A 21,008-nucleotide genomic window follows, 5' to 3' on the forward strand; every position below is an offset into this window, starting at 1 on the left:
CTCTCGAGGGGTGTCTCAGATTTGACTGAGGGGTGGGAGGTGCAGTGTGCCCAGTGTGCTGTGGAACACATCCTGCACTGCTGTCAGCAGCTGGAGACAGGCAAACATCTGCTCAAAGAGATGAGGGAACAGCTCATGGGGACAAAAGCAGTGACTTGGGGCTGGTGGCTGTATGGCCCTTCAACAGGCTGGCCCTGGAGGCACTGCTGCTTCTCTACCTTGTGTACAGATCCTTGAGGGACTGGTGCAGGGCTGCATCGTGCTACAGGCACCCCAAAGCCTGTTTCCCATGTGGCTGCCCTACACATGTAATGCAGCCCCGGGACTTTAGGGCTGAGATGTCCAACTCACCCCCAGGGCACGCACCCCGTTGTAGTAGGAGCTGAAATCCATGCTTAGCTGGATCAGGAACTTGCATACCTGCAAGACAGAATTTCTGCTGGTTTGGTGGGGTCTGACCAGCCTTGGCAGCCCTTCCCCACCCCAAGCACAGCAGGAGCAGCCCCAGGGGTGCTGCACTCTCCCCTTGGCATTGCCCCTGCATTGCTCACCAGTGGGCAGCATGTGGCCAGCAGGTAGCCTTTCCCCAGGCTGGGACTGGTGGAGCAGCACCCATGGGTGCTATGGCATGTGCACTTACTGCTTCTGTGTTGGCTGTGATCCAGATCCCCTTGGTGGGTGCTAGCAGCTGTGCTGCCTGCTGCAGGACTTCAAGGAAGGGCAAAAGACAGTTGAAGAGCAGGAGCCATTCGCCCTGGGAAAGGGTTGTGTCAGAGAGTTGGGTCCTCCCAACCAGCAGCATCACTAGAGCTAGTCCCCACATTCCCCTTATCAGCACTCCCCTCTTCATGGAGGCAGGAGAAGTTCAGCTCTTAGGGTGGTGACAAAGGTGGGTACATGCCTGGAAAGGAGACGGGAAGCTGCTGTTGTGCCTAAAAAAGCCCTGTGGCTCCAGGCATGAGGAACAGCCCCGCAGTGGCCATGAGGGCTGCAGGTGGTGCTCACCCTGCTCCACAGCCTGCTGGAAGGTGTCGAAGAGCGTGGCCAGCCGGACACAGTTGTACATCACAAAGGTGCTGCTCTTGGCTCCCGTGGAGATGCTGCTGTCCTCCGGGTCCAAGGTGATCTGAGGGCAGAGACAAGTCACAGTCCAAGCTGCTCCACTGCTGTGCGCATGTCTCTGTCACGGCTTGTCTCTGTGCAAACCACTGTCCTACCTGACTGATGAGCAGTGCTCAGCATCTCAAACGTGATGGCAGCCGCTGTGAGGGTATTGATCACCTCAGTCCAGGCCTCATCTGTGGAGGTGGCATTAGCACAGATCACTCCATTCGCATGAACCATCAACCCCAGCACGCAAGCAGGACCCCCCTGCCAGAGCCAGGAAGCTCCAGTGGAAGCTGGGGACCACCACACCAGCCCTGGGCCCCATCTGCAGGTGCTGCTCTGTGCTGTGAAACATTACACACCTTCCCCCAAGCATGATCAGCACTGGGTCCATCATGGAGGGAAGAGGGAGCATCACATAGCAGGGGGGGACTGAGAGGAGTGGTGGAGATGGGGATGGAGCAGCACCCATGTATGGAGCTGCAGAGCAAACCCCCACCTTGTGCAAGCTTCCTGTACTTTATCACAGAGGCTTTGTGCACCTGGCGCTTTTGGAGCCTGGGAGGAGCACAGGCTCTCACAGACACAGGTCACCCCAGGGTAGATACCACCCTCCACCCTGCACCACTGCAGCACCCAGCTCCTGCTGCTGCCTTTCCTCCTGGCAGCGCTGAGGGCGACGGAAGCAGCACTGCTGGAGGACACTGGGACTGGGGTTGAGCAGCTCCAGTCCTCTGCAAGCAGCCCTGAGACCACAAAAAGCAGACTAAAGGAACTGCGCAGAACTCTCCATGCTCATCAGCTCAATCAGCGTGGCTGCCTGTGTGGCCATGGGGTGAGCAGAGCACAGGCAGCCTTGGCAAGAGAGCAACACAGTAGGCACCTTGCTACACACCAACTTACTGGAGATACTGGTCTGCCCCAATGGGTGATGAGGGGTTTGTCACCTTCACTGGCCCACAGGTGAGGTATTTCTGAGAGAGAGAGGCTGGGGCGGGGGTCAGACACTCTGAAGCGCCACCAAAATGCAGTATTGAACTGGGCTGAAGCCAGCCCTGTTCCAGCTGTGTCTGCATCATGGAGTGATTTGGATTGGAAGGGACCTTAAAACTCATCTAGTGCAGGGACTGAAGGAGGCCGGCTGAGCGCAAGGATGCTAGGCTGACAGTGAGGAGGGTGGGAGGTTCCTCACCTGCAAAGCTGTGTGAGATCCTGGATCCAGACTACTCCAGAGCAGATCCAGCTGCTGCTGCTGGAATTCGGCCTCACAGGTCACCACATGCACGATGCTGCAGCAGCTCCCCTGGCCTCCAGCCTGCAGCAGAGCACAGTGGGGAGCTCATATGCTGTTGCATGGAAAGAAGGGAATGATGTCTGTGAAATGGGGGACCCGCAGAGCCACAGGCTTACTCACTGTACATTCAGAGAAGCTTGCTGCAGCTCAGCCATGGACTGCAGCTTCCCCTCTGTAGAGCCTTCCTCTCCTCCAGCAGATCAACACTCCCACCCAACTTGGTGTCATCAGCAAACTGACTGAAGGGTGGCCTCGATCCCCTCATCCAGATCATCAGCAAAGATATTAAACAACACTGGCCCTAACACTGAGCCCTGACACCACTAGTGACCGCTCACCAACTGGATGCAACATCGTTTACCACCACTCTTTGGGCTCAGCCATCCAGCCTGTTTCCAACCCAGCGAAGAACACCCTTATCCAGGCCAGCTGGATCAATGGGCTGTGGCCAGTGGTATGAAGTTCAACAAGGCAAAATACCGGGGCCTGCATTTCATCACAACAACCCTATGGAAAGCTCCAGGCCTGAGGAAGAGTGGCTGGAAAGCTGCTCGTGGAAAAGGACCTGGGGGTGCTAACTGATGGAGCTGAACATGAGCCAGCGTGTGCCCAGGCAAACAAGAAGGCCAACAGCATCCTGGCTTCTATCAGCAATGTTGTGGCCAGCAGGGCCAGGGCAGTGACTGTCCCCCCGTACCGGGAACTGGTGAGGCTGCACCTCAAATCCTCCATTCAGTTCTGGGCCCCTCACCACTGTACCTCCAGCACACTGAGGTGCTGGAGCGGGCCCAGAGGAGGGCAGCAAAGCTGGTGAAGGGCCTGGAGCACAGTGTGATGAGGAACAGCTGAGGGAGCTTGGCGGGGCTTTAGTCTGAAGAAGAGAAGGCTCGGGGGGACCTTCTCTCTCTCTACGACTACCTAAAAGGAGGCTGGAGAGAGGTGGGAGTGGGTCTCTTCCCCTGTTTAAGTTTAAAGCCATTGCCCCTTGTCCTATCGCTACAGTCCCTGATGAAAAGTCAGAGACTTGGATGCCCTTGTAGGCCCCCTCAGACACTAGAAGGCTGCTATGAGGTCTCCACGCAGCCTTCTCCATCTCCAATTGTCTCAGCCTGTCATTGTATGGGGGGTGCTCCAGCCAACCTGTGGCTGTGCCTGGGATTGCCGTGACCCAGGTGTAGGACCTTGCACTTTGCTTTCTTGAACTTCACAAGGTTTTCGCAAGTCTCTGCTGGGGGCTGAGCGCCTCCTCCTCCATGCCCTCGGCAGCAATGAGCACAGCCACTATAGGCTAAGCCTTGAACTCATCCCTCTTTCTTCCAGCATGAGGACGGTCTGAGTCACCAAGGAGGAAACCAGGGGGCTGGCGTCTTTTCTTGGGCCTTCAAGGATTGTGGGGACAAAGCAGGAGAGGTGAGGTGACAGCCCTGTGTCCCCTGCAGGCAGGGCACATTACACCCCATGATCCCCAGGGCCGGGAGGGAGCCAGCGGGCAGGTGGCTCAGCTGGAGGCTGCTGGTCAGGAGCACCCCCCTCCACAAACACGCTCTCCCCATAGACGCGCTGGCAGCAGAGCCCTCCTTGCCTGGGGCGGTTCTGTGCCAGAGTCCTTCCTCTTCCCCACTGCCCTCACTCACCCCGTTTGATGTACTCCGTCATCCTGCACTCATCCACGTACTGTCTGATGAGCCCTGGGGGGACGCAGTATGTTGGGGAACCCGCTGCCTGTCGGGGACCCCAGCACCTAGCCCGCCTGGCCACACAGCTCCCCCGGGAGGGCTGACCCTGGGGTGCTGTGTTGAGGAGGGGATGAGCCTCCTGCCAGCCCAACGTGTGCACGCAGGAGTGGCTGAGAGGGGACCAAGGGATGCTCTGCAGGTCCTGCGCTGGGATGCAGGGATCCTGTCAGAGGGAGGGATGCGGGGCTCACGGCTCACCGATGAACCTGACAGCGTCCTGCCTCAGGATGTCCTGTGGGCTCTGCAGGTAGAGCTCACTCTGGTGCAGAAAGTCCTTGGTCTTCCTCCTCTTCCTCTCCAGCTGGAGAGAGAAGGGTGCAGGGTTGGCACAGAACTGCCCCTTGTGTTTGGCTGTTCCTCCATCCAGGGCCACCCTTCTTACGCCCAGCAGGACATTCCCAGCTCTCCACCGTGTGGCCTTCGGGTTCAGAGGGAGCACAGGGCTCACCACTGATGCTGGGGTGCCACTCTGGTGGCAGGGACCCTGGGGATGAGGACAGCATGGAACAGAGCCTGCTCCAGGAAGGTGCATACAGCTGCGGGACACAGCCCTGCATCCTCCCCGCTGGGCATGGGGCAGGGCTCTCCCGGTGTGGATCCCTGCAGCCCTGGGGCTCTGCTCACCAGGCACCCACTGATCTCCCATGGTTCCGCAGTCAGGACCGGCTCTGTCAGTTCCCACCACTTCAAGAACAAGCCAAAGAAGTAGGGGGCTTCCTGGGTGGCCTGGGAAGAGGAAGAGATGCCACCACCAGCCCTGGAGGGACAGCACCCTGTGTCCTCTCTCTTAGCAGGGCTCGGAGCCTGTCCCAGTCCCCATAGGGAAGATGTGCGAGTTGGGCACTGGTGCTGCCACCAGGCTCAGCACCACAGAAGATAAGGCCAGCCACCCTCTCTGCCTGGAAGCCCCTTGGGGCTGCAAGCTTTTGGCCTTGGTGGCCCCAGGCTGCTGTGGAGCAATAGCCTTGTCTCTGGGGCTGCAGGGCCCCATGTTCCATGCCAGGGGCTGTGTGGAGGGAGCTGGGTGGGAAAAGGACCCACCACCCTCTTCATCCAGGAGGCAGGAGGACAAAGGCAGCAGTGGGTGAGGGGGCCTCTGGCTGGTCCTAGGGCCTCAGCAAGCTAGACCTCATGGTGACACAGGTTTGAAGGCTCCAGTGTCACCAGAGCCCTGCCCAAAGGACCGATCTGGTTGGGAATCCCACCTCGGCCACGTTCTCTTTCTGGTCGTGCAGGTGAAAGACCAGCGGCAGCAGGCTCTCCCACATCTCCTTCTTCATCTTCTTCTTTTCAGCACCCGTCGCAAGCCCCATCACATATTGGAATAAGCAGATGGAGAGCTGCCTCACAGTGTCTGACTCCTGGGGGAGAAGGATCTCAGCCCCAAGCCCATGGCAAACAGGGGGCTGATGTGGAGATGGATGTTCCCAAAACAGCCTGCTTCAAATGGGAGCGAGCTGCAGCATGCAGAGCATCTGCCCAGCAGGGCTGGGGGACAGAGCAGGAGACCCCGGGCAGGCTCGGAGATGCTGCCAGGGCAGGCTGGGGCTCAGCAGCCCTACTGCCATCCTGCCACCACCAACTCCTGCAGCAGGGATGCCAAGCCAGGGTTACTCCATGCGGGGAGGGGATGGGGGACAGTACAGAGCCACCAAGGGCAGCGATGGGGCAGTGGGGCAAAGCATCCCCCTGCAGAGCACAGGGCTGGGGTGTGAGGTGTGAATGGAGGTGCCCGGTGCAGGGGCACAAGTCTCTCCCCCAGCCTTTCATTGTCAAAGAGCAACCGGAGCTTGGGAGCAACGGCAAGGGCACTGAGGCTGAGTGTCTCCCCCTCCAGCAGCGGGAGTAAGTTGCTGAGCACCCGTATGGCCAGGGAGATGGCATCACTGCCATCAGTATCCTCCAGGCATGCTGTTGTCTCTTTGGTTATGGTGGGTTGATGCTATGAGAATATTAATAACAGCACCTGGCTCATGGGGAGACTGGCATTTTCATTCCACATCTCTGAACAAGTGCAGTCGTCTGTGGAAACCATTCCTTGCTGCACAGAATGTAGTAGTCAAAAATGCCAATACCACACGTGATTGTTGAGTAGAAAAGCTGACTTTCTAGCTCAGTGATGAGAACTCAGCTGGGTAGTGGGTTTGGCCCAAAGTCAAATCACATGTGATGTTTTCTTCAGAAATGTTTTTTTGTCGGAGGTCGTATTGGGTTACTGTGGCGTAATGTCCTGCCCGAGATACTATTTCTCTGGAGCCTCTGAGAAGGTTGGGTTTCTTGAGCCTGGAGAAGATAAGACTCTGAGGAGCCCTTATTGCAGCTTTTCAGTTCTTAAAAGGGGCCTGCAAGAAAGATCAGGAGAGACCTTTTCAGCAGGGCCTGTTGTGATAGTATGAGGGGTAATGCTTTTAAGCTAAAAGAGGGAAGATGGAGGCTGGATGTGAGGAAGAAATTCGTTACAATGAGGGTGGTAAAATCCTGGCACAGGCTGCCCAGAGAGATGGTAGGTGCCCCATCCCTGGAGACATTCAAGGCCAGGCTAGGTGTGGTTCAAGGCAATCTGATCTAGTTGAAGAAGTCCCTGCTCATTGCAGGGGTGTTGGACTGGATGACCATTGAAGGTCCATCCAACCCAAACTATTCCGCGATTCCTTTTTTCCTACTCTGGTTGTGGCCGAGACAGGCTCTGGTGTTTGTCCTGGTGTCACAGGTGAATTATTGAGGGAAGTCGTCCTGTAATAAAGATGGCAAGAGTCCTTTTTAGCAGGTGAATTTTACACTGAAGTCATTCTTTATGCATTAATTGAAAAGCGCTGTCTTCATGATGAAGAGATGTTCACATGGCATGGAGTGTAGGATTTAAGGAAAACTATAGGGAAAGCTAACGTGATTAAGGAACTGTGGAATGCTAATTAGAGCCACAGACTTCGAGGCGAAGGGCAGTAAAACCGCTGGAGCTGCAAGGTGCAGCTCTGCTCGGCTTCGCTCCTACCCCTCACACCTCACTGGGCAAAAGCCGGAAGCGGCCCTTGCAGCCCAGCCCGTGCTGCAGCCACAGCACCGGGGGGGCGGCTCCAGGCCTCACGGCTGCCCCGGCGGTCCCGCGCGGTCTCTTTGGGAGGCCTAGAGCAGTCCCGCCCCACGCTTCCAACTGCCCAATCGCCCGCTTCGGCCCGGTCGGTACTACTGCGGCTGCGCAGGCGGAGGTGTTGGTTTCACTGTCATACTCCCATCCGGAAGCATAGTCCCTGCGTCGGTGGTTCCCACGGTCGTTGCTGGAGATGGTGTTACAAGCGTTCTTCTGTCAGGTAGCCCTTTGTTTTCTGTTGCTGGTTTCTTATTCGTGTTTTGCGGAAAGTTTTCCGCTTTTCCTTTTAGCGCGTTTCTCTCGCACCTTCCTCCGGCCCCAAACCCAAACCTCGTGTACTGCCCACACTGTTGCAAAGGCAGCTGCCGGAACCTTTTTTCCCCGGTGCCACAGGAAGGACTGCGAGGGGGAACATCAATTGAGCTGCGTCGCGCTACTTGTTGCTGCCGGAGGTTCGGGTGGGTGGTGGCGTCCCGTGAGGACCCTCGGGTATCGAGGTGGCTGGTGCTGAGGCGGCGGCGGCGGCGGAGGCCTCACCCCGGTTTCACGGTCTCCCGTTACAGGGCGGCGTTGGCTGCCTTGGGCTGGAGCTCGACGCTCTGTGTGGTGCGCTGCTGGTGCACGAGTTTTTCCGCGGCTTGGTGCTATGAACGCGTTAATCCCTCCTGTGTCAGTGCTGGTGACCAGTGCTGGTCTTCTTGCAGAAAACCGGAGAGTTCGGGACAGCTGGCGCAGCCGGGCTTTCCCACGTGGAGATGCAGCGAGTGCCGAAACGCTTGTATGTTGGAGGGCTTGGCCATGCGGTGTCTAAGGCTGAGCTGCAGGAAAGATTTGGCAAGTTTGGGCATGTTTTGGATACGGAGATTATTACCAGACAAGATGATCAGGGTAACAGCTTTGTGTCAATCTTTAAAAGTACTTGGAACCGTTCTTTTTAAATCGAATTGGTTTTTAATTTGTGTGTGAAATGGTTTTGGTTGGGCTTTTTTTGTTATTGGGTTGGGTTTTTTGTTGTTGTTGTTTGTTTTGCTTATGACACACATTATCCTCAGCTTTCAGTTTTAAAGGAATCTGTGAAATTACACAGAAATTAACTGAGTGTTTCTCTTTGCCCAGGGAACCCTCTGAAATCTTTTGCTTACATCACTGTCAATATTTCAGATGCAGATCTTAGAAAGTGTAAGTATGTGATTTTATTCATTTCTTTTTAAGTAATTTATGGTTTTGAGCCAGTTTGCATTACTGAAAATGCATCTAATGTTGTCGGATCAGGATGTGGTCAAGCTGGACCCTGTTTCCTTGTATTGTCATGTTCATTCCCTATAAGCTACAGTTTTATTTAAGTTACTTTACAGGAGCTCTAAGTAGGTGTACGCACATTAAAAAGGCTTCTTGTGACTGAGATGAGTGACTTAATGAATTTGTTGTAACCCTTGAAGGAAGAGTTATGGGAAATGTGCTTCAAACACCTGCATCAGGTCCGTAAAAACATTGTGACTTGATATGAGAGGAAGCCCAGGAGAAGAGTTTATGTAAAGCATGCTCCTGTTACAGCAGTATTACAAATCCCAATGTCATGGGGTTACAAAACTAGTTGCAGGGTTATAAAACCACCTGTGTAATGTGTAGCAGCAAAATGGCACGTGAAGATGCCTGTTCTCAAAGAGAGGAGTTGGAAATATGCACTTTTATGTAGGATATGCTACCCTTAGGAATGGGAAAGTTGTTGGAAAGTGACTGTTTAAGAGCCCTTGACACTTTGCATCCTGAAGTTCCAAGTACACTGTTTTTCCTCTCTGATTTTCTGTAGTCCTTAACTGTGTTTTTCAAAGTGCACAAGAAGTGAAGTCAAGAAGAGCCTATCTGACAGTATGTGGAAACATCAGGGTACATGTATCTAAATGACTTGAATGAGTCTTTTGAAGTCAGAATTTGAATTTTGGATGTGGACTTTCTTGTTTAAGACTTGGGTGTTAGACTTTTCATGTACAAACTTAAATCAAGTGAGTAATATGCTGAAGAAACTTCTAGAAGAAGGTATAGTTAAGCCTGAGGTGTGTTTTTTTGGTTTGTGGTTTGTTTTTTTTTTAATGTAGAAAATATTCATTTCCCATCTCCCCGTTTTACAGGCATGACAGTTTTAAATAAAACAAAATGGAAAGGGGGGACACTGCAAATTCAGTTGGCCAAAGAAAGCTTCTTGCACAGGTAAAAATGAATTTAAAAAAAAACATATATATGTTGCTGCTGAAGTTACCCCTTTTCTGATTATCTGATAGTATTATGATTGTGCTTTCGACTGCTATGCTCTTAATCTTTCTAGATTTTACTGACATTGGTGCACTGTTGATGCTCATTAGATACTGCAACATGTTTTGCATCATTATTCCCTTAAAGGTAGCAGATGTGCTAATTCTTTGGGTATGAATGGTTACTGTTCTGTGGAACAGAGTCACTGCCAGCTGTAATTTAGCACACGGGCAGACTTTATCATGCATGATGTGTTTGTTGGTACAGGCTGGCCAGGGAGAGGGAGGAAGCAAAGCTGCAGAAAGAAAAGCCACAGAGAAATGGCCAAACGTCTCTGTTAGAATCGCTGAAAAAGGTGGGAGTTGTGGACTTCTTTATGAAAGCAGTACCAGGTACAGAGGTGCCAGATCATAAGGTATGGTGGGGCAAGTGTGAAGAGAACTAAAGCAAAACACAAGCCAGAATTGGGCACGGGCTTCTTACATCTGTGTTTATGTCAAATCTCTACCCTTTATGTAAAGAAGCCTTTATGAAATGTCCAACTTGTGAAAAGCAGTCTAAGGAGATACCTTATGTGTAGACTTACTGCTTGTGTAGAATGTTCCTGGTGTTCTTTGTAACACCTAAAAATCATCTTGATCAGACTCTTTTGTGATGTTAAGTTACTCCTTTATGTTGGAAACATCTTTGTGTCCCCCTTAAAAGCATGTAGGCAGAGTGTGTGTCTTCTTTTTATACAGCATATACATTTTTGACATCTGGATTGTCAGGAGCTAATCTCTGTGCTTCTGCACATTCAGGGTCATGGTCTGCACATGCTTGTAAAAGTAAGACTTGGAATGGAAGCACTGAACATAAACATTTGGGTAACAAAGATTATACTTCCTGCAAAGCTTTCAAAGTTATTTGCTGAGCACTGAGTGGTTTTGGAGGGTGATGGGGGGGTTAGGGTTTGGGGTTTTTTTTTTGTGAAGGAAGCTGACTAACTTGCTCTGTACAAATAAATCTCACTGAAGAGAGTAAACAAAAAAAGAGCTAGTCACAGATGGTTCTTTATGAGCGTTTCTGTTATCCAAGAATATGCATCTTGTTTTATTACAGGGTTACTTTCATTCCATGTTTGTTTTACACTGGTTATTTTTCTTGTCTTTCAGAAATGGGTTGTTGGCAAATTTGGAAGAGTCTTGCCTGTCCTGCACCTCAGGAATCAACAGAAAAAGAAAATATCCTTTTCCTCTTGGTTGGGCATAGGCACGATTCCCTTCTTTCTTTTGTCATACGAGGAAACATTTGCTTTGCAGTCTGGAAGTGTGACATAGTAGCCAATGTTGATTCACTGGATTCCCTAAGTAAATCTTGAAGTAGGCTTGTGTGATTTGAATACATTGTTTAGATGCTAGTCAGCTGCTTAAAGGCTTAAGGTTCTGACATGAAAAAGGACTCTTGGGTTGTCCTTTCACACAGAATCCAGCCTGTTCATAAAGACTGGAAGTTTGCTTGCTGAAAGCATCATGTTGCGTTAGTTCCTTAACTCAGACTCACATTATGAAATATGACCCATCAAAATATTGCCATAACCTTAGAAAGCTGGAGCCAGACTTGACAAATGCCATTCCTGTTTCTGAGCTCTCTTGGCACTTGGAAGAGAGAGGTGACAGCATAAACACAAAGCGGAAAGGGGAGTCACCTGCAATGAAGAAGCCACCTAAAAAACTGAGGCAGCTGGGCAGTGAGGCTCTGAATGAAGCAGTAGTTCTCCCCTCTGGGTGCCAGTCAAGTTCAAAAACCACAAGCTCACCACAGCTAGATCAACGATCAAAATGGAAACCCAAAGAGAAGTCTAAATTGCCTCCATTGAGGAGTCTTAATAGTAAAGTATCTGGGAGAGGCATATTACCAGATGAAAGCAATGTTTCTGGTGCTACACTTCAAAATAATACGAGTGTTTCTGAGAGTGATACTGATTCTGAAGAGAAAATCAGAGCAATGGTAGAGAGAGAAGTACAGAAAGCTGAAAATGGTGAGGCTGAAAGTGACCACTTGGAAATTGTTGGGGACAATTTTGAATTAAAATACAGTAGTTACTGGTCCTTAAGCAATCCAGATGCCATGAAGCAAGCTATCAAAGGAAACTTCAGAGAGAAAAAGATTGTGGAATGTGATAATGGTTATCAGTCAGAAGGTACAGATGAAATTATTGCTGAAAGTAAAACTCCACATCTGCATAACAAGAACTCTACAGTTTTAGATGATTGCAAACTGGTAAAGGTGGAAAATGAAGAAATCTTAACTGAGAAAAGAAGCGATTTGGTAAATAAATCCTCAGTAAAAACTCATAATTTAAAAGAATATGTTGAAAAAAAAGGCAAAAAGAAAAAAACCCAAACTGCTGCCTTGCAGAGCACAGCAGGTAACGGTACAACAAAGACAAGTGATAGTGAAAGCTCTTGTTCAGATCCTGAGGAAGAGGAGTCTGAAAGCAGTTTGGATTATGAATGCATGATGCAAAACTGTTACCACTTAGATCTTACATTGGATGACTTACAATCATTAGCTACTGGAGCACGCGGAGAAGAATTAGACAGTACATGGAGCTCTAGTCTGTGTGGTGTTGAAGAATATCCTAAGGGTAATGTTGGAAATAAAACAAACCTTTCAAAATTTTGCCCTGCAGTTAGGAAAAAATGTATCTGTCCTGAAGATGTAGTTGCTGCGATTTTGGCAGGGGAGGAGGATGCTGATGAAGCAAGTTTCAAGGGACAAAATAATTTGCATTTGAAATATCAGCCATTCAGAGGAATGGGGTCCCTTTGTGAAAAAGAGTTACCCAGTGACAGCACTGGTTTAGAGAAGAGGTCTGTAGAAAGATTAGATCTTGAAGCTTGTGTTTCTTCCTGTGGGGAGGAGTCATCTCAAAGACAGCAAAAGAACCATCAAATATATTCAGTTGAACTCTGCAGTAAAAAGCAACAAAATGTTGCGTGTTGTGAACCGCACGAGGAACTGTCAGATGCTGTGTCATTTGCAAATGAGAGAGGTCAGCCTGTGTCCAGGCCACACTTCCAAGGAAAGAACAAAGATGCAAGTTCTACACGATTCAGGCAAAATTCAGAGCATGGTTATGCTGCTCCTCATACTGATCAGAGTGAAGATGAGAGCAATGACGTGGATAGTAATGCTGCAGTGTCACAGAAACACACTAAACGACAACTGAAAAGCCCCAGGCTACTTTCAAAACAATCAAAGCAGTATGTAAGCAATCAAAATCCAGAATGTGAAGCTGATAAACGTGAGGATGGGAAGCGAAGCCTTCTGAAAAATAAAGAGCTTTTTCTTCATGCTACTGCTCCAAAGGAATGTAGACCAGAAAAGAAACAGTTGCAGGATAACGAAAGGAGGCTAGCAGCTCTAGGGGAGAGACAGAGAGAGAGAGAGTTACAGAAGAAACTCATTCAAGGAGCTCTCTCCAATCTGGTAATGACACTTACAACTTCCCTCTGAATACTATGCAGTAAAAGAAACAGGGAATTAATAGATGTGGTTTAAGATATTTTAAAAATCATTGTTTGGAATTTTTGATTAACATCGCCACTTTTCTTGTGAATGTATATAAAGTGATGAATGCTAATTCCTGGAATGTGTCTTGAGTTGCAAGAGGAATAGTAGATTTCTTCTTTCATGTCAGGGAAACGTCTTTTAGATGCTGTGTATGACTGTAGCAAGTATTTGCTAAGTTTGACTTGAGAGTTTCACTCTTCCACAGGATAGCCAGCCAGCAGGCAAGCGTAAGCACGTGATATTTCATTCAGATGTGGAAAGTGAAGCTGAAGTAGATGAGACGTTGAAGAAAGATGCCAGTTTGGGAAATATGCATGAGGACGTAAGTGTTACTGGGAGCAAGTCCAGTATTCTGTAAAGTAATTCCATATGGGTATGACTGGGCCTTGTATTCCATATGATTATGCCTCTTTTTCTGAAGACTGTTTTTCGTACTGAAATGACAGGAAAAAGTGGGTCAGGTTTGAATTAATAGGAAGGATTCTTCTCTCTTTTTTTGGGTTGGTATTTTTTTTTTGGTAACATGGAGTAGGTTTCAAAGAATTTTACCATGCATCTGCTAAAACTGGAGAACTTTGAGAATGTGTAAGGAGTTTGAGATTCGTGTGAAAGATACTCGGACTTGGATGAAAAGACAAAGAGTGCTTGAGTTACATTAATTAACTTAATTAGTTTTGAAATGTTACTGCTTTTAGTCAAAGGAGGGGGAAGAGTTTTGGGTTGAATACTATAGAGGGACTCTGGTCTTTCCAAGCCTGTGGATGAAGAATCTGTATTAACTGTATTAATGCAATGTCGCCTTTTTAAAGTGATGTTGGGGTCCAGGTAAGTTGTGTGGGACTTCCTCCATACACTGCACCTGTGACCTTATTTAGCAGACTCCTCAGGATTTTACTGCCTTGCTTTCAGCACAATTAAGTACTCACTGGAAGAGAACTTCTTGTGCCATATTTTCTTAGTCACATCTCAGCGAAAGGGTCAGACCATTGGGTTTACTTTTGTTGGGTTTTTTTCTTCATAAATGTTGTAAGATTCTGACCATTTTCACTATGTAATTAAAACATTTTCTCATTTATCATTGTTTATCACTCCTTTCACCGATGTCTATCCTTACCCTGTATTTAGAATCCATGCCCTATAATTTCTCCTTTCTTTAAAAGAACTTCTGATTAATGGAAAACTTTCAAGCTATGGAGCACTTACCTTTTGCAATCATTGGTTTTGATCAACTGACTTAAACTATATCCTTGAGTTTATGCCATAAGTGAGGCTTGTTTAGAAAGGTTATAGTTTGACATGCATATCTTTAAGTATCTCCCTTGACATAATCAGAAATTTGGGGTTTTATACCCAATTATATTGTAAAAGCCAAGTTACCCTTTACATAGATATTTTGTCTATGCTAGAGTTTAATAGTCTTAACTGTAAAACAGAATTGTACGAGTTGTGTGTACAATATAGGAGTTGAAGCGCATGGGTCAGTAAGTGAGCTGCATGTTCTAGAAATACACTTCTTCAGATAAACTGGAAAGCACATGAACAAAGCTGATGCTGATTTATTTTCTCGAATTTATGTAAACTGCTGCCTTTCTCTGTTTTCTTTTTGTTTATCAAAGGATGAATCTGCTCCTAAAACGTTGAGCAGACTGTTTGACAGCAGTGAGGATGAGCAAGATAATGTGGATGCTGAGAGATTCAAGATTAAGCCCCAGTTTGAAGGCAAAGCTGGTGAAAAAGTGAGTGAACCCATTACTGTAACTTAGTCATCTTCTAAGTCTCCGTTACGCTGCTTCAGAAGTACATCACACGTGGGTTTGCATGCTTGCTGAATGTGATTTTGACAAAACTGCAATGGAATTCCCTGAACTAGAGGAAACAGCAGCCATGGAGGAAGTGATATGTGTTGTGGAGTGGGAGGAGTTTCTCTGATGTTGTCATCTTTGAAGTTACTGAATGTTGATGATTTTCCTCAGTGCTTAGTAGTGTCTTTCATTTTGGTTAGCTCTTGAAATTGCAGTCACGACTTGGCACAGATGAAAGATTCCGCATGGATGCTCGATTCCTTGAAAGTGACAGTGAAGAAGAAGGTAAACCTGCTCCTATTTCCTGGTTAATGACAGTAATAGAGCTACATCATGGAGCCTTAATATTGGATGCTTGAAACAACTTATGGACTACTTTTACTTTGGTGATTTCTTAAGAAAACCAGCTTGGCTCTTGTGGCTGTGCATAGTATACATTGGTGTTTTCTCAAATGTTTGTGTTGCAGAAGTATTTGTAAGAGCTGAGTGAGATGTACTTAGTACATCAGTCAGCACCTGAAAATATTTTTGTAATTCAGGATGATCCCAGAATGTGTTTATCCATGTTTCCATAGAGTTAAGTAGTGACTTCTTAAGATAAATGTTTTGACCATTACACTCACATAAACAATTTTGTACTCATCCTGCAGTCCAACGGCTGATTTGGTAGCCTTACAAAGAAAGAAGTTTTCTTTTTCTTTTTTTTTTTTTAAACAGCACAAGGCAGAAAAGCCAAAAGGGAAAACATGTTAAAATATTCCTTTTTTCCACCCCCTACCAAAATTGCAATTCTTAACAGTTTTTCAAGATCTAGAATTTGGTTTTGAGACTTAAATTTTTGTCTACTTGCTACTCCATTTGTTGCTTCAATGTGATCATCTGTCCAGCATCTGTCAGGGGCCAAGTAGTTGTACAGTTATGTGATATAAGCAGAGAAAAAGTTAAATAATGGATCTGGTTTTCTGCAGTGCAAGGGAGAAAGCCTCCAAGTAGCTTTAAAATGAAGGAGGTGATGTGTTTGAAATGTGAGCACTTGTAGTATGATAGTAATGCAGTATATCAGATATCGCAGGCTTACTCAAGTGGTAGCAGGGGAAAGATTATGTATTTTTCTTATAGCAGAGACAAACATCTTGAAGGCAGATGAGGACGAAGAGCTTGCTGCAGAGAAAAAGAAAAATCTGGAAATCCTGGGAAGTCTCTTGAATGTCAACCTGGAACACCCTAAGCTGACAAAGAAGGCCACGAGTGCTAAGAAATTCAAGTATGAATTGTCTGTTATCAATGAAGAAGGAATTTTAGGAAGGCTTAGTTTTTGCCCATGTTTCACAACTAAATTTTCTACCAAGCTGATTAGGGAAAGTGTTTCCTTCTCTGTTGTGTGCATTTGAGGTTAGTCTTCAATGCAGTTTCTCAAGTTGAGTGTCTCGATAGATTATACAACTGATAATTATTGTTATTTTATGCAAAAATACTATTGATGCCTGCTCGAGTTTCTTCTAATAGATCGGAGCGTTGATTATGAAAAATCAACATTTCAAGTTCTTGCCTAGGTAAGACACATTTCTGTTCTCTGTGGAGACAAACCTAACGTGGCTACACGAAGAACATGAGAGTTGGGCAGTAGGTCAGTAAGTTATTAAGTGCTACCAAAGTTAGAGTCTAAGGGTATTGTTTTTGCTGGCCTAAAAGTGATTAGGCCTTTTTTCAGTGGAGAATTTGTATCTTTCTTTTTTTTTTAATATTTTTTTTTTCCTTTTTCTTTTATTTTTTTTTATTATTATTATATTCATTTATCTGTATTTCTGCTTTAATTCTTCATTAGATTAGGACTTTGTTACATGTTGCTGTTGGGCATGCTGTAGCCTTCATTAGAGAATGATGATAGAGGTCTGGAAATGTGCTGTGGGAAGTATGGTGAGATTTAACTATGACCTTTAACAGAAACTGGTCTGTGAAGTGAACTGGTAGAAGTTAGTAGCGTTAAGGGTAGCACACACAGTTTTTAACAACAGTCACTATTGGAGTTTTATCAGTTGATTGTTGACTGCTAAATACCAATTGTGATCACTGTACAGTCGTATTTAATTGTTAATTACTTCTGTACAGATTTTAATGCATTCTCTAAAGCCTAAGCAAGAGAGGGGAATCATCTGTGCAACTGCAAAGGTGATCTCTAGGACAGTTCTGTGAATTATGGTGTTTTCTAGTACCCAGTTAATGGTACAGTGTGTAACTATTTAAATGTCATTAATTTATGCTACAAGCATTAATTTAGGGAGAGGTGAGAAAAGGGAAATAAGTGAGTGCCTTCTTGCATTGCCGTAAGGCAGCATTGGCTTTGCTACACTAGTGTTGGGATTTATCTAAACCTTGAACTGCTTTAGCTGAAAGTCCTCAAACTGTTTAGGTTTTGGAAGGTAGGCATAATGGATGTGTGCTTGGTTTTTCTTGGTTAGTTGTGTGTGGTTTTGGGAGTTTGGGTTGGTATTTTCTTTTTTTGGTTTTGTTTTTCGTTTAGGGGTTTTTTCCCCCTCAAATATTTGAATTTTGAACTGTTTAGTACTAGAAGAAATTGAGATCTATTGCTATGGATAGCTGTACTGCTGTAGCTCCTCAAACGATACACAGCTGCAGGTAGAGACTTACTGCATAACACATACAACTTGAGGTCTAGGTTTTATAGTAAATACATCAATTTGATTAAAGCCACTTCTGTTTATAGCTTTTCCTGACCCAGTCACTGACTACCAGGTACTTCCTAAATGCCAGTTAGGCTTTACATTGATTTGGAGCTATTTTGGTCAAGAAGTCAATGTGAATTTGAATCTGACTGTAAAGGTTTAGGGTAGCTTTCACTTGAGCAACCTCATGGTTTTTCTTTCTGCTTTTATAGAGATATTAATGCCCTCCGCTATGATCCCACAAGAGAGGACCATGCAGTTTTTGAAAAGAAACGAAGTGCTACAGAACAAGAGAGGTAAATACTACAGCTTGGTAACTAGGGTTGTGACATTTCTTCCTGTGGAAAGATGGCTGTAGCAGAAGACTGACATTGAAACTCTGGAGACCACTCTGTTTTTTCTTCAGTTCTCTCTGTTATTGCTAAAATCAAAAGACAGTAAGAATTGTGAGCACTAAAACCAGCATATAATGTCATCTTTTCTTTCTAGTCCATCTACTTCTGCACACCACTTTCTGTCTTAATTTTCTCCCTTCAGGCTGTCCCTTTGCTTCAAGTCATGGACTTCTAAGATTTGCAAATCTGTGAGGAAAAAAATACTATCTCTTACCATTTCATTTGCTTGGATACGTGTAAGAAGATATTAATAGCAAGGTTGCCTCTATGGGAACCTTTCTTTTAAAAGTACACATGCAGTGTTACCATTCTTTAACGATCTCATTTCAGTAAAGCTAAAAGGAAGAAGGAGAGGGAAGAGAGTGAGAAACTGCCCGAAGTGTCTCAAGAAACGTATTATGATATTGCTGTTGATTTAAAAGAGTTGTTTGGATCTTCAAAGAGCAAATCATACAAAAATGAAGAAACACCCTGGGACAAAGATGATATGGAGGACTCTACCCCACCTGACCACTTGGGACCTAATGTCAGGAGTAACGTAGCTGAGGAGTCTGGTGGTTTCAAGTTTTCCTTCTTTGGAGATACGAAGGAGTCAGGCGTGAAAGGAGGTAACAGCAGAACATGGATAATAATAGTGCAACTTGTGATGGGTAGCTTATGTCAGATACCATGGAGTTGTATCATGCAGAGAAATTCATGGCCCAGGTGACTTTTCAGAGGCAGAAGTCAGTAATTATTGCTACAATCTTTTCTGATGCTTGTCAAGATTCTACTTTAAACAGAGTTAATCCATGCTTGCATCCGAGGAATTTTGAGAGGAATGTTTTGAGCAGGATCTATAATTTACCTGTTTTTAGAACAATAGTGGATAAACTTGTTGTCATCCACTAAATTTCTTAAACAGGGAAAAAGGTGACATACAAGTCAAATGCGCTTTCATGTAAACCATCAAGATTTTAAATAAATTATGCTCTCAGAGTGCAGCAACTGGCTGTGTGTACTAGAGGGAGGAATACACACATGAAAATAATACAGCTTAAACACAGACTCTGGCATTATGAATTTCTTCGCAAAGGAACTTTTTAAGATAGATCACAGTGCAAGACAGCTTTTATTACAACTTCTGCAAGCTAAAAACATGAAGAGGCACCATTACTTCCAAATCAGCTGATGATTGTGAGGTTGGTGAGAATTGATAGAGGTCTGGACCCTAATAACAAGCCCCAGACTGACTGCTGCGCTCTGCTTATGGTGTGATGGCACGAGTTACAAATTTTGAAGGCGAAATCTGTGACATATGAGAAAGCAAACTCAGTTCATACCTACCCTGAGGATACAGAAAAACTGGGAGGGGAGGTTTCTGTTCTTAAAGCTGTCATTTCCAATGTAATTATTTCACTCTGAAGTAGGTATTAGTATTGGCAAGTATGGGAATAATGTGACAATTTAGGTTTTTTTTAATTGTGCTATTATTGCAGAGCCCTACGTACTTGAAACAATAAAACCTGTGAAAGTCAAATGGCAAGAAGATCCACGTTTCCAAGACAGCAGTTCTGAGGGTGACGATGAGCCTGAGGCATCAGAAAGCAAAAGGGACAAAGAAATGCAAGTTTTATTTGTAGCTGTTGTCTCTTTGGTTATGGTGGGTTGATTCATAACATCAATTATGAGAATATTAATAACAGCACCTGGCTCATGGGGAGACTGGCATTTTCATTCCACATCTCTGGACAAGTGCAGTCGTCTGTGGAAACCATTCCTTGCTGCACAGAATGTAGTAGTCAAAAAGGCCAATACCACACATGATTGTTGAGTAGAAAAGCTGACTTTCTAGCTCAGTGATGAGAACTCAGCTGGGTAGTGGGTTTGGCCCAAAGTCAAATCGCATGTGATGTTTTCTTCAGAAACGTTTTTTTGTCGGAGGTTGTATTGGGTTACTGTGGCGTAATGTCCTGCCCGAGATACTATTTCTCTGGAGCCTTACAGCTTGGGCTGATGGAATTTGACACTAACTCTTAGGATGCTGAACTTCCTTTGTGTTTTTTCTAGTTTTTTCTCTTTACCACGGACAGAACGTACTAGATCTTTCTTCTTCTCCAAAGATGATGAACGCCTAAGAGGTATAACACGACTTAGTCACCCTCTTTTTGACAAGTTTTCTAGACATTTTGGATCCTTTCAGGCATATATCTGATGCTTAATTGTTTTCTGTGTTTCTGACATTCTTGTTAAAAATACTGACTCTTCGTATCAGCCACATATGCCCACAAGGTTTTTGTTGCAAAATATTGTGGGGGTTTTTCTTGTGAATGTCATGAATTTCAAAGTGAAAACAAAAAACAAACAACAAAAAAAAGAAAACGAAACAATCCCTGAAGCAAAGACAAGAACAAACCAACCAACCAACCAGCCAAAAGCCCCAAACCACAAAAACCCCAACAAGCACCCAATTGCTTTTGATATTCTAGCCAATTTCTTGGCAGATGCGGGATAGTGGTGCTGAGCTTCTAATGAAACAAATGCTGTTTCAGTGCAGTTTCTATTTGAGCGTACCAAGGAAAGCTGCTGCTGCTGTTTGTTTTTCTTAGGACGCAAGGCTGTAATAGGTAACATTTCTGCTGGAGGCCCCCGTGGTGGTGGGGGCGAGAGAGGAATATGAAGAACTTTGTTGCTGACTTTGTTGCTGTGTCGCTCATGAGAGTTACAAAGAGGAGCATATTCAGAAGGGTGTAACCACGTTTATTTATTCTTTTTGTGCAGAGGGCCCTAAGTTATTCTGTAAATCGGTAGACCTCAGTGAAGAAAGAGATGGTTGGGAAGACAGACGTAGATTATTGCTTGAGGTGAGTGTTTTAACATCTGTTACTTGGTAACTGGCTGAAAGCTCTGCATGATGAGGGAACACAGCTGTTGATTTCCTTAATTTGCACTGACAAATAATTTATGATCTTTAGATGGGCTTGAAGCTTTGTGATTGCTGGAGAACTAAAAAGTTTTATAATAAAAGTATTTATGACATCATGTTGTGATGTCCAGTCAGGTAAATTACTGAATCTCTGTATTGTATAGGACCAGTGATTTCATGTAAAAAAAG

At 45.8% G+C, this 21,008-nt stretch overlaps 2 protein-coding genes across 10 annotated transcripts in view; one reads left to right on the plus strand and one right to left on the minus strand.

The window, feature by feature from the left end:
• Window positions 1-15: 15 nt before the first annotated feature.
• LOC308225068 (DALR anticodon-binding domain-containing protein 3-like) lies at window positions 16-4,057 on the minus strand (the record flags this gene model as incomplete). Its single annotated transcript, XM_080625528.1, is given in 13 exon segments — window positions 16-132; window positions 352-420; window positions 641-754; window positions 843-872; window positions 876-901; window positions 1,006-1,126; window positions 1,210-1,298; window positions 1,607-1,665; window positions 2,011-2,081; window positions 2,300-2,422; window positions 2,522-2,529; window positions 2,532-2,591; window positions 4,036-4,057. Coding segments are annotated over 13 exon segments (909 nt in total).
• Window positions 4,058-7,355: 3,298 nt separating this feature from the next.
• Window positions 7,356-21,008, plus strand: part of LOC308224905 (nucleolar protein 8-like) — a 29,725-nt gene continuing 16,072 nt past the window's right edge. For 7 of the 9 annotated variants that reach the window (XR_013957608.1, XR_013957609.1, XR_013957610.1 and 4 more), the window contains exons 1-16: window positions 7,356-7,445; window positions 7,930-8,113; window positions 8,342-8,404; window positions 9,355-9,433; window positions 9,743-9,890; window positions 10,630-10,698; window positions 11,018-12,949; window positions 13,239-13,355; window positions 14,650-14,769; window positions 15,036-15,120; window positions 15,955-16,099; window positions 17,732-17,815; window positions 18,245-18,522; window positions 19,393-19,519; window positions 19,964-20,034; window positions 20,675-20,757. Coding sequence is in view for 3 of the 9 variants with exons in the window: in XM_080625239.1 (XP_080481365.1) it covers window positions 7,419-7,445; window positions 7,930-8,113; window positions 8,342-8,404; window positions 9,355-9,433; window positions 9,743-9,890; window positions 10,630-10,698; window positions 11,018-12,949; window positions 13,239-13,355; window positions 14,650-14,769; window positions 15,036-15,120; window positions 15,955-16,099; window positions 17,732-17,815; window positions 18,245-18,522; window positions 19,393-19,519; window positions 19,964-20,034; window positions 20,675-20,757 (3,612 nt within the window). In the remaining 6 variants the exon portion in view is untranslated. The remainder of the gene's footprint in view (window positions 7,446-7,929; window positions 8,114-8,341; window positions 8,405-9,354; window positions 9,434-9,742; window positions 9,891-10,629; window positions 10,699-11,017; window positions 12,950-13,238; window positions 13,356-14,649; window positions 14,770-15,035; window positions 15,121-15,954; window positions 16,100-17,731; window positions 17,816-18,244; window positions 18,523-19,392; window positions 19,520-19,963; window positions 20,035-20,674; window positions 20,758-21,008) is intronic. The other 2 variants (XM_080625240.1, XM_080625241.1) reach the window with 2 other exon arrangements.

Source organism: Psittacula echo, assembly GCF_963264785.1.
Source record: "Psittacula echo genome assembly, chromosome: 9".
In the NCBI taxonomy this organism is placed as follows: Eukaryota; Metazoa; Chordata; class Aves; order Psittaciformes; family Psittacidae; genus Psittacula; species Psittacula echo.